General features: G+C 49.5%; 1 protein-coding gene across 1 annotated transcript; it reads left to right on the top strand.

The window, feature by feature from the left end:
• The first annotated feature begins 318 nt into the window (after positions 1-318).
• On the top strand, positions 319-9,007 carry LOC128277563 (cuticle protein 7). Its single transcript, XM_053016039.1, has 4 exons — positions 319-718; positions 7,663-7,770; positions 8,428-8,620; positions 8,694-9,007. Exons 2-4 carry the CDS (start codon positions 7,663-7,665, stop codon positions 8,801-8,803), a joined length of 411 nt encoding a protein of 136 aa, XP_052871999.1. The 5' UTR covers positions 319-718; the 3' UTR covers positions 8,804-9,007.
• Positions 9,008-12,384: the final 3,377 nt, after the last annotated feature.

Raw genomic sequence — 12,384 nt, 5'->3', positions numbered from 1 at the left:
GGCGCGAGGCGCACTGTGGAGCCTTGCGTGGCCCTGTGGAACTCATTCTGGCCGCCGCGCTGCGCCACGCCGCGCCGCGCCACGCCGCGGGGGAAGCTGATTGCCACTCCAAGCCGGCGCCACGGCTATTAGGCGCGGAACCGCCGTTCACTCACTCCAACGCGCGGTTCGGTTCCTAAGGCCACCACCGTGCGGCTACGGGTCGTCCTATGCGGAGGACCATCACCACCACCACCTCGCGCGCGCTCGCGAGCGTCTCCTGAGCGGGCGCGTCGCGTCGGAAACCTAATTTCCGAGAGTAGTGCCGTTCCAGACGACGGAGCCCTCAGAGTTTCGTCATCCGCGCATCAATCGATCGAGCGATCGATCGTCGCGTACTCCTGCCGCGTTGCCTCATCACGGTTCTCGGTTCGCTCGGTGGCGTTCGGTTCTTTCAGCTGCGGCCACAAGCTGCTGGGCCACAAGCTGGCCACTGACCGGTGGGCGCGCTATCGCAAAACGGTGGACCCCTTGGCGGGTGTCGTACTGTTGAAGAAAAACTCAATTAGTGGCCGCAACCGCGAGGGACGGTTACCCCCGATGCAGTTCTAGTGGCCACCCCCCACCAGGCCGAGGCGAGTCACGTTCCAGTGAACAGAGTGCCCGCCTGATTGCGCGGTGTGTAGTGTGAAGCCGATCCTTTCTCGTCGGTTCCAAAGTTCTTGTCACCAGGCGAAAGGTAAGCGACCAAGCGAATCCGTGTCTGAGGTGCCTGCGAGTCCGTCTGGAAAGCTGCTGTGCCGCATGATTAATCACCCATCGTTTTGATGAGAGACAGAGAGAGAGAGAGAGAGAGAGCGAAAGGTTGCCGATGATGAAGTGATTCGAGCTCGGGTGAGATTGCGAAAATCGGCAAATCAGTCAGCCCAGGCTTAACTCAAGCTGAAGATCGAGAGTCGCGCGATGGGAAAATCCGTCGTTTCCTATCCGCATTTTCATCGCCGGTCATTTGTTGCGAATTTAAAGTGGTTCGCCGGGTGGGGTGACCATCAGATCGTCAGATGATTTTCCCCTTGGCCGCTGGCCGGTGTGAATTCGGTGGAAAATGGTTCGATCGCATAATCAATTAGCGGGAAATCGTGGAGCATCTTGGCTGGTGGTAATGGAAATCACCTCGTTTTAGGGATCATTAATCAGTGAGATAAGCGCCGGGTCCGGGTTGGTTGGACTGGCGAACTAATGGTCCGTGGCGCAATCGGAGGATTACTTTTGTCCGATTTACAATCGGCCGGGGCTGAGAACTGACCGGGCGGGCGAATTTTACCCTTAATCGGTCTCTCGACTCTGATCTGATCGATCCGGTGATGGTGTGTCCGCAATTTGTCCGCTCGGAGCTCGGACCATGAAATCCGGTTGCCATCGAACCGTAAACGGCATCGATCACCCATGACGGCGCACAGTGGGAAGTGTTTCCTGTGATCCCCAAAGAGATCCCCACTGATTGCTATTTTTATTTTATTTTTTTATCGGTGCACCCGATCACGGTGCATCACGGTAGCGCCTGGGTGCCAAGTGGAACGGTGTTTTGCCACCTGGTCAATGTCAGTGCCATCGTGCAACCTTGAAAGGCTCAACACGTCTTCGTTGACACGGCTCACCGAATTACCATTTTCGGAAGTACCATTTAGGGATCTTCTGTGTACTTATTTGGGCTTTTTTGCCGGATTGCGCAAGAGCGTCGTTCCCACCGCTGTCGTGCGATGGCTGCAACAAAGTATACAAAATGGCTACAAAGCATACTAGGCTGCTCATTAAATTCGGAGCCTCGACAAGAAAGGGCGCTGCTACGAGCCTGATTTTTTTTTGTAATATTGGTACACTCTTCAAATGAACGTATGTGAAGTTTCATTTCAATCGGTCACTTAATTTTTTTTTCACAAGCCATTTAGTATCGACATGTCACAGTATGTTTTACAATGGAAAAAATCAAGTATGTGCAATGATTTAATTTTTATTTTTGGAAGGTTTAAAAGCCAAGGAAAATTATGAACGAATATTAAAAGTGTATAAGGACTCTTCACCTTTAATTAGGGGGTTAAAAGAGGGTTGTCTGAGTTTAAACATGGTCGTAGTAGCCTTTAAGACGAACCATGTCAAAAACGTGAAAAAAAGGCACAACACCTCAAATCGTAGAAAAAATACAGGATATCGTTTTCGAAAATCGTCGAACCACTGAAAGAGATTTAATATAAGGCCTAGCCATCTCATTGAGCAGTATAACCAGTATTTTGACTGAAGTTTTGGGTTCTTAACAATTTTTTGCAAAATGGGTGCCGCATTCGCTAAAAATGGAACAATGCGCCCAGTGCAACAAATGGCAAAAATCCATGAGTTAAAGTTCAAATTGTTGGAATATCCACCCTATTCATCAGATTTGGCCCTTAGCGACTTCCATCTGTTTTCAAACCTAAAAAAATCCTGCGCGGAAAGCGGTTTTTATCAAATGATGACGTCATAGCAGCTCTAAGGAATACTGTGACGTGACAAAAATACTGTCGATACTAAAAGGCTTGTAAAAAAAAAAGTAAGTGACCGATTGAAATGAAACTTTCCATACGTTCATTTGGATAGTGTACCAATATGACAAAAAAAAATTACACTCGTAGCAGTTATCGTATCGTAGAGCTCTGTTATCGAGGCTACGAATTTAATGAGCAGCCTAGTACATAATTCATTGCCACAGTACACTAATTTCGTGTGGCTCAACCGCCCGCGAGTTGGGCCAATTAGTGCTCGAAAACCGGTCCGAGTTTTTGGTGCGATATCCTTTTTACTCCTTTTCGACGGCAACTAATCATAGCAGGCGACGCCCTAAGGCCTGGGCCTCGGGGCCCACCGCCACTTATCACCACCGATCGTGTTGGGCTAGATGAGCATTAAATCATGGGTCAGCTCAACTGACCCGCGCAGGTGTTGCCACTCGATCGCAGGCGCAGCCGTGTTTATGGGATGTTAGGATAGTTTACGAGCGTTCCTTTCGGTGTTCTAGTCGGCTCCGGTTGTCTGATGTCATCGTGGCGCTCGGATTGGCAACACGAGGTCGCGTGCGAGGGGTGCGCTTATCAACACCCATGGCTGGGCTGCTGATCCGAATCGAGTTCCCAGTTAGGAGCCCAACCGTAGTACGGGTGGTGAGTGGCCCCCGTCGTCTGCAAGCCCAGTGAGCTGATAAATTGTTAATAACCGAGCCATAAAGGCGAATTTATTGACCGCAAGGTTAGAACGATGATGGTGATGGCGATGGCTGTGGTTACTGGCCAACTACAGCGCCCGTTGGCCATTAGTGGGCACCCCAGATGCCCGACCGAATGGTCGAGTCACGTGCAGGCGATGAAACGCAGCCCGATAGCCCGATATTGATGGCTTCACACGTCGACAGAACCAAATGGGTTGCGGCCGGAAAATGGACTCAACCTAAATCTTCCATATCTCGCCATGATCTCGTATGGGATGTGCCAAGTCTGTGAGATTACCTCCCGGTTTGGGTACTCGAGCGACGGACTCGAGTGTCCCCTTGCTCTGTGTATATCTAAATGATAATCTATCGGTGTCCATTCACGTCGACCAACATGTCTCACGGGCTCCGAAGCGAATGTGCGAATGTTTTGCCACACATCGATGTGATCCTCGTGCTTCGTGCTTCAATTAGTGCCTTAATTTGCATACTAATAAATATCATTTCCCTTTCATCGTGGCGCTAGGTTTATTTATTATTTTACTGTGTGTTGGTAAATGTCGCCACCGCTTAAGGTGGTTTAAAGTGAAGCTCACGAGTCACAGCAGAAACTTTAAGCGCGATTCGACGGTAAACCTCTTTTTAATGTATGCGATTGCGCACAGGGCACCACTTCCTCTGCGCAGAATCATTCTGTTTATTTACTTTTTTGTGTTTTAATGCGATTCCTACCATAAACGTTTGACTAAAGGACAAAATTGTTTATTTCAAATCGAATCGATTCGAAATGCGAAATGTCTCTTCACATCTTCCCAAAGAGTGAAGATCCAAACGAAATTTTCAACCACAGTTACCTATAGGCTTATGGCCTTTTGGCACCGACGAGACCCTGACATCGAGTCGACGTCCTTGATGTCCAAATTAATTACTAATTACGTGCACCATAATATGCTGATCGTCGGTCAAAAGGTTACAGAGATTGTTGTGGCATTATTTCGTCAGAACTACAACTTTTTAGGGAATGCCGACAGCAAATTAGACTGGAAACCCTATTGGTGTCCTTTGGATCCCTAGCAACTTACACAAAGTGTCCCCTTCTTTACTTATTTCAGGAGAATCAATTACTTTTAGCATATCTGGCGGCGTCCGGCGGAGTTTCACTTCACTAACTCATAAAGCAACGCCGTGCGTTTAACGTTAAGAAAACCGTAGCCCAACCATGGGCGATGGCCTTGGTTCACGGTGGCGGTGGGCCAAAGATGATGATGACCACGAACCGATACAAAACGCGCCACGGATGGGCTGGTTCACAGGCGCAGGGCCCACCGGAAAGTAATTAACATTTGAGATCATCGCCTCGGACCGGTCGCTCGGCGAAGCGACGGCTTTTGCTACTTTGAATCGGAATTTAAGGCTAGAGGCGTGAAAAGAGTTCATGAACTCGGTGGCCGGTGGCTGGGCGATGGCTGGGTGACGGTTGCGTATGCTGCCACCCGAAAGGACGCTGACGCGCCCATATAGGTCGGCCCCCTACATAACGGGTGTCTGTGCGATGTTTATCGCGTGAACCTTTTGGCCCCTCTTGGCTCACTCGGATCTCGTGCGGTACGGCACCTGGCCCGGGGCCACCAAGAAGTTCTCCGTGAAATCGGTCGGCGGCGCCAATCGCCCCCGGTCGGTCCGTGGTGATGATGAAACGTTACGATGCCGAAGCCACGCTGAACACCAATCAATGATTGATGGCAAGATAGTGACACTAGCATTACCTCATTGCACGTGTGAATTGGAAAGCCTGGATTTTTATAAAATCATCAGTGCATTGTCGCAGCCAACGCGCGAATGATCGTACGATTGGCAACGTGTTCAGTATCCGACTCTGGGACTCTGAAATTCAATCATTTAATCCGATGCTATCAAAAGTCTTAAAAGTCGTAAGAATTATTTCGGCCTTTGGGCTGCCCTTCCGTCGGACAACTAGTTCCAGCGTAATCCAGAAATCAAGATTCCAAGGTCGCCGCATTTTTGATTGCATAAGTTAATCGCCGATCGTTACGAAGCCCGAAACTGCATGAGCACCCTACGCGGCCCGCGGTTTCCGCAACAACTTCGCACTCCGACCGACCTGCGACACAAGCTGCGTGGCCGTAGAAAATTCAATTTAATTTCTGAAACGGATGTCTCTCGGTTCGTTACTCGGTTTCCCCCCCCCGGTCCAAATATGACTTCCATGCGATCATCGTCAGCGTCAGTGTTTTAAATTTAAAGATTTCTATCTACCACCGTGCGTCACACACGCGCGGCCAAGGGGGTGTGACATTTGCTGCTGCTGCTGCTGCTGTGGTCCTTGACTCGAAAAGCGGCGCAAAATGGGATCGAGGGAATATGGCGCCGAACCAAATCAACGATCGCTCATAAAAATCGGTCCATCATAACCTGATTTGCATAAGAATGAACAATACTGAAAACTGTGGCGGTTCACAATAATGGCCACGGATCTCGGTGGCAGATGGCGATAAATTGAACAAACGCCCGCCCGTATCGGTCTAGCGATCGCATCGCACGCCAAGACCTGCGAGATGTTCCGGTCGGGGACTTCGGGGTCCATCGATCGTTCGGACCAGGTTCATACGAAACACAGTGCCAATAACATGTTGGCCTGGGGACCACCGTCCGCACCGGCGAACGTGACCTTGGACAGCTTATTGTAGTTCGCACATGACAGCAATGGTCACCAAAGCGGCTCACCAATGCCAAGTTCATGAAAACGCCGTGATCGCGATCGCTGGACGACATCTCGCGTGACGAAACCAGCGGGAAAAAAAAAATAAACAAATCGCCACTTGAAGTGATGCCGATGGGGCACCGTTTTAAGATGGGCTGCGGAGAGGCAACCGACCGCTCGTGCCGAACGAAGTAACGAAGACGTTCATCAATGTCAGCGTCGGTCGTCGCTGTCAATGGCCGCACGTTGACACCACCTAACGATGCTCGACTTCCTAACAAGCGCCCGATCCACGTTTCCTTACATTTATAATTGAGGAACACCGAGGAACCCTCCGCGGATTTGGGCTGCGGTTCCAGTATAGCGCATCGTCAGAAGCGACTTTGATCGTGATCTTGAGAGTGCACGAATGGGGTGGATCGCGAACTGTTTGAAAGGATGATTGGTTTCCCGTGGAACGTGAAGATGCCAATCGTGATGATGATCGTGCTGAAGCGCGCGCTTTAGTGGCCGGCGATCGAGGGTAGATCATCGAACCGCGGTGCTGAGTTAAGGTGCTAATAACCACTCTGCCCAAGGCGAGTGACGCATAAATGCATTGTAGTGGAAACAGGGTTGGTTCTGGCGCGTTTCAATTCCGCCTTAATGTTATTATGGGTACAGTAAAACAATAAAATAAGGGTGGCTGCCGAAGTATCGCCGACCCAAAGACAATAACCCTGATTCACGCCACCGTAAGAAGGAACTCACGACTCATTAGCAGCATTCCTGCGGTTCCGGAGGTTTCTTATTGGCAATCGTTTTACTATTAGTTGGGAGAGCTTTAGAAACGATTGCTCCACGATAAATCATCGGAAAGGCTTAAGTTTGATGAATCATTTTCGTGGGGATTTTTCAAACGGCTCCTAGCACTGACGCTCTGAACTTTGTCGAGCGGATCAATCAAAACAAGTTCTTGATGAAATTTCATTTCGTGGAGCCGATTCAAATAGTTTTAATTTCGAAATGTCACATCCATTTACGGTCGGCCCACGCCGATCGAGGAAAGACAACACACAACACAGGACCAGGGCCGATCTGATCCACGGACACCACAATCGGTCGATCGCTGCTCGAAATATGTAGGAGAGTTGCTTCTGGGCAACATTGACAGCCCCTGGCCCGCCAATTACAGTAAAATAGCAATTGTTACGGCTTCCAGCGCCGGGTTCTTCCTTCTCGGATGTCATACGCGACGCGTACGGGGCCGTAAGCAAAATAAGATGTTTATCCAAACCAGCACAAAAAGGACAGCGCTTCACGCGTACGGCGCAAATATCAAGGTCAGGTGCTTAAATTCAGGAGCAAGTGAACGGCAACACCACGCAAACGGCCTCGGGCCGGACGCAAAACAGGCAAAAGGCCCCCACAGTAAAGGTAAATGACACATGAGTCCGACCAGAGGCTTTGAACTTTAACGATACACAAGCGACGAACCGGACGAACGGGACAAGGGAGGGACTCGGCGTGGCATTTCGGCAGGAAGCCTGCCATTTTTCAGCCGCAGATGTTTTATTTGCTTTCGGCTCCACAATCGACAATGGAGAGCGATCGTGGAGTGGAGTGTGCGACACGGTGATAAAAGTATGGGATCCCTGCTCGGTATCCAGAATCTAAAGATCAACAGGAACTGGACACCATCGATCAAATGGCGTAACTACTGTGAAGCCGTTTGTTTTAATTTCAGATGAACCTGTTTCTGGTCGGTGCGGGCCTCATTGGGTCGCTGTTGGTTCTTTCGACCGCCGGCGAACATTTGGTCGAATTCGTATCGAACTATCAGCAGAAAGCCGAGGTAAGTGTAGATAGTAGTGCAACGAATTTTAGTTAACAAGTTTAATGTTGCACTATGGGGTAAGCTATTTTCCTCGTGCTAGCCCCTTGCGGTTGCAACCGACGGCGGACTCGGGCCGGGGCGCTGTTTTCCACTATCATTTGGGCAATAAATCAAACACCGAGGAAAACCGGGTCCCAGCCCATGCTGCTGCCCTGGCCACCGTGGACGGTGCGGTGAACTTTTCAGAAAAAGAATTTACGACACTTAAATTACTTTCAATTAGCGAAAGTGTATCGGTCGGTACTGTCCGTCCGTCGGTACTTCACGGCACGACTCCACGGAGCAGCGCCTGCAGCGTAATGCACCGTTGCACTGAGCAGCAGCATCAGAGACGACCGTGTATGCGGTCAAGAATATGCCCGCGGCCGCGCTGGTTGGCCAATTTGCGTGTTTTGGATTTTTTTCTCGTCTCTATCTCGATCGGCCCGGGCCCGGGTTCGAGTTCAGACCGAGCGCTGCGTGCTGCTGAGCGCTGCAATTATGTTTCAATTAGGAAATTGAGAAGCCTTTTAAAGCAAACCGCATCGCGTGCAGGTTTCTAGTGATTATTTGACGAAAATTGACGTGTATTTAGAAAAATGTCTTTCTGATGCTCGGTGTTTTTCTTCACGGCAGATCGACTACTCCTTCCGGTACTACATCGATCATCCACCGACCGGCGTGTCGTTGGATCACTGGGAGAATCGAAAGGGTGACTACGTTCACGGTGGTTACGGTGTCCTCGAGCCGGGGGGATTCGTCCGAACAGTTCACTACGAGGTCGAGGGCGACAGTGGCTTCCGGACGATCATCAAAACAACGGCCCCCGGTAAGCGATGATCTCAGGGCGACCAACCTTAATGCTCATGTTGTATTTCCATTCCATTTTATTTATGCTACAGGAAGCTCCCAGCAGTACAGTATACACAGTGCGGGGAGGAAGGTGCCACCACCAGCACCGTTATGGTACACGAAGCCAGTGGCGTTTGTGCAAGGAAACCATAAATCGTAGAACCGTACCTTTCTTAAGCAGCTGATACCGCGGAGTCGTTACCCATCGATGCCAGGTTATTTCGTGACCATTGCTAGGTGATAAGATTATTGTTTGTTTGTTTAGGGTGTTGTTAGCCGAATTTTATTAAATGTTTTCGTATAGCATAGTGTTGCGCATAATGAATTGGATTTAGTTGATTTGTGCAGAATGTTGCTAATAAATTATAGATAATCAAACGATGGGGATTGTTTTCCAAATTCATCCAACTGTCGCCCATTTCATGACTAAAGCAGCATCTTTCGTTTCTTAGTTAATCGCATCTCGTACAGTGATGGGTTGAAAATTGGTTGAAGGTCTTCAGGTTCATAGGCACAAGAAAAATAAAACGAAAATATGATCAGCATAATGCCGCAGATCGTCTCATTTAAAAGGATGATTAAATTTAGTTTCAATCATCGCTGGGCAACGTCCACCCGTTCGTGATCAAGCAGAATTAAGTTCAAGGGCAAGCCAATTGCCAATTTTTTACGCAGAGTTCAATCAACCGCCAATCAACGAGGGATGACCGACGAAATAAGGCAAAAGCAAAACGAAACCGATCGATGGCAATAGTCTCCCGAATACTCACGATTGGGGTTTTGTGGAAAATATTGCAGCTTACGATCAATAGCGCCTAAATGTATGTGATTCAAACGGCCTTTGGATTTTATGGAAACAATTGAGAGAATTTATGGCACGATCTTCTGTTGACAGCTTTTGCAAGCTGAGCTTTGAGCTTTGTGGAAGCAAAGCTCAACGAATTAGTATACGAATAAAAGTTAGTATTCGTACGTTTAAATCAAATTTAAACGCGTTCTGGGTCTTAGAACGTTGGCCACGATACTTTGCGGCACTTTAAACAATTTGAAAAATTGCTGCGAATATTCTTGTACTGTAAGTAAAAAGCATTTGGTGAGTTGTTTTTTGTTACAAACAGTCGCGACTGCCAACACAGTGTGCCGCCCGCAGATGGCCACCGGGATCGGGATGGTTATCTCATAATCGATCGCGTATTGTAACGCGAGTATTGGAATGAGCCATTATGCAACCACCCGTTCGATTGGGGTAATCGATGTCGAGCGTCTCCATGCCGTGCCGGTCCGGTTTTATTGTTGTTCATCTTCGGGGAAACAATATGCCAAGCCGAGTGCCGTTTGATCGAAGCAAAACGTTCGAGTCAAGGATCGGCGTCGCGGAGAAAAACTCTCACTCTCATTAGTCACAAACAAGGCAGCATACAACGCGAGTCGCGCAGTGCCATCATCCAGCAACAGGGCCGGGCCGAGAGTCGGTAGTCGAAGCACGCGAGTGTCGGTTCGAGCATAGAGCCACCGCATAATAGCCACGGAGGTGGATGAAACGTGAAGAAAAACGCGCCCCGCGGGGGGTGGATGAATGAAAGGAAAACTAATAGCACCCTCAGCCTCAGCGGCACAGCATCGAATTCAAGTTCAACAAAATTTTCTTCACTTTCAGCAGCTCGTTCAGCCTTTGATGCAATCGGCCCGAAGGCTCCATATTTTTAGTGGAGCATGTGCCCCGCTCAGAAGTGGGTCAGCAGCGTCGTCTGATGCGGGCACAGGTGGGCCGACACAGTAGCCAGGCGGCACACGCCGTCAGGCACACGCTGTGCACGATTATTTCCGCGAATTAAATTAATGCCTGGCTTGTGCAGCCACGACCAGCGGCTAGCGGCAGAGAAACTAGGGCCAAACGACCACGCGAAGACCAAGCGGGTCTACAATGTACATTGGAAAATGAATGAAATGATGAAAATGAAAAATGCATCCTGCATCGAAGCGGGTTACATTTCTACAGAGCATTAGAAAACGTTTCTTGTTTTAGTCTGCTGAAAGGTCTCAAAGTGAGACTCGTGAATAATAATTAAGACAAAATGACGAAACGAAGTTGCCTAATTGGATGTAAAAACTGAGGGTCCATGCGGCTCAGTTTGTCTGCTCGATCGCTCATTTTCCTATTTCTTCCACTTGTGAAAAGCTAAACTTAGCCAACACTGCAGGCTGCAGCTGACTCCAATCTTCGCTGCAGCTGAAAATGTTCAAATACCCGCCCAACATTATGTAAGCACCTAATAAACACTTATTAAAGTGACATCTGTTTAGGGAACCGTCAAAAGCGCCAACCTCACCGGTTCGTGGCCAATAAAGCGATCAATCAGCCTACGACCGATGCAGCAATTAAGGCTTTTTTTACGATTGATCCATAACGCGGAACAGCCCTTGCCCAACGGAGCCGTGGCCAGCGCAGTCCGAACGCCGCTGAGGCAACCTTCGGTCCTTCGGCCCAGCACCGTGGACCGAGCCTCCACGAAACCCCTTTCCCGGGGGTGGTGTCACATGCACGTGCACGTGTATGTAGGTTTGTATGTTTTTCCACCACCCCCTCGCCTCCCAAGCATCGAGGTCCATCGCAGGGAAAATGACATCAAGCCAAGACAAGCCAGCCAGCCAAGCCGAGACGAGTGTGGCCCAGTGGCCATCAAACAAAACCCGCTGCTGCCTCTTTTATTTCGTGCCCATGCCCAACATACGCTGCTGCTGGCGCGGGCGATGTTTTTCCTTCTCTTCTCTTGCGTTACGCTAATCGAGCACGGGCAGTCACTGTACCGAACTGACCCACCTTGCCCACGAGCCGAGCCGTGTTTTCGAAAAAAGAGTACTTCAAGTGCAGTGCCCATTCGCGAATCGGTTGATGTTTTGCGGGGTGCTTTCGCAGCAGTAGGCAGCGATGGCGGAGGCGGCCTTACCCAATGGCGTCAAACTGGCCGCTACTGGGGAATTTGTCAGCGTTATGACCCATTTTTTCACGGTACAACAAAGTCGTACTCCTTGTTTGACACCTTTTACGAGAAACCTCTGTGATCAATCTGTCACCCGGTCCCCGGGTTTCAGGGTGTGGGGTGGGTGATAAGAGATTGGTTTGGTTCTGTTAAACACTATACCGACGCCGACAAACCCCACACGCCATTTTTCAACTGCTCATGCAAATCGCCTGCAATCAGCCACGTAATCGGGTTTTCGTCATCATGTCGCAATTTAGCAGTGCAATCGCTGAGTGTTCTCTGTGCAAAGCCAGTTGAAAACGAATCCTGAAATTATAAAACCTCCTTAAAACAAAAGGAACCCCCCTGAAACGAACTAGAACGTGAACTTGGTGATCGGCTCTCGTTAATGGGTCGTCCTCACATTTGACGAGCGCCTCGTCTTCGACTCTTTCTAGTCGCCTTGAAATTGGAACATCGAAAAATTGCGCTGGTCATGGCGGGCACCAACCAGCCACCCAGCCAAACTTTCATCACTGGCCTTAAAAGACACACAACAAAAAACGAGTGCCGCTCCATTCGTTACAGACCTCGTCGCATGGCGCGAGTCTACGCCGTAGAGGGTCGGGCCTGGGTCTGGACGGTTTTCCATTAGAGATGAAACAGTAGACATTGAACATTCAAGGTAGCAATCAAAGTCAAATCGCAGTCGCCTGCGGTTTTTTCGGCGGCACACCATGCATGCGAAAAAGGCGGGTGTACGTTTCACCACCGGGCC

The sequence above is a fragment of the Anopheles cruzii genome, chromosome 2 (genome assembly GCF_943734635.1).
Source record: "Anopheles cruzii chromosome 2, idAnoCruzAS_RS32_06, whole genome shotgun sequence".
NCBI classification, from domain to species: Eukaryota; Metazoa; Arthropoda; class Insecta; order Diptera; family Culicidae; genus Anopheles; species Anopheles cruzii.
This window is presented reverse-complemented; position numbering and strand designations above follow the sequence as displayed.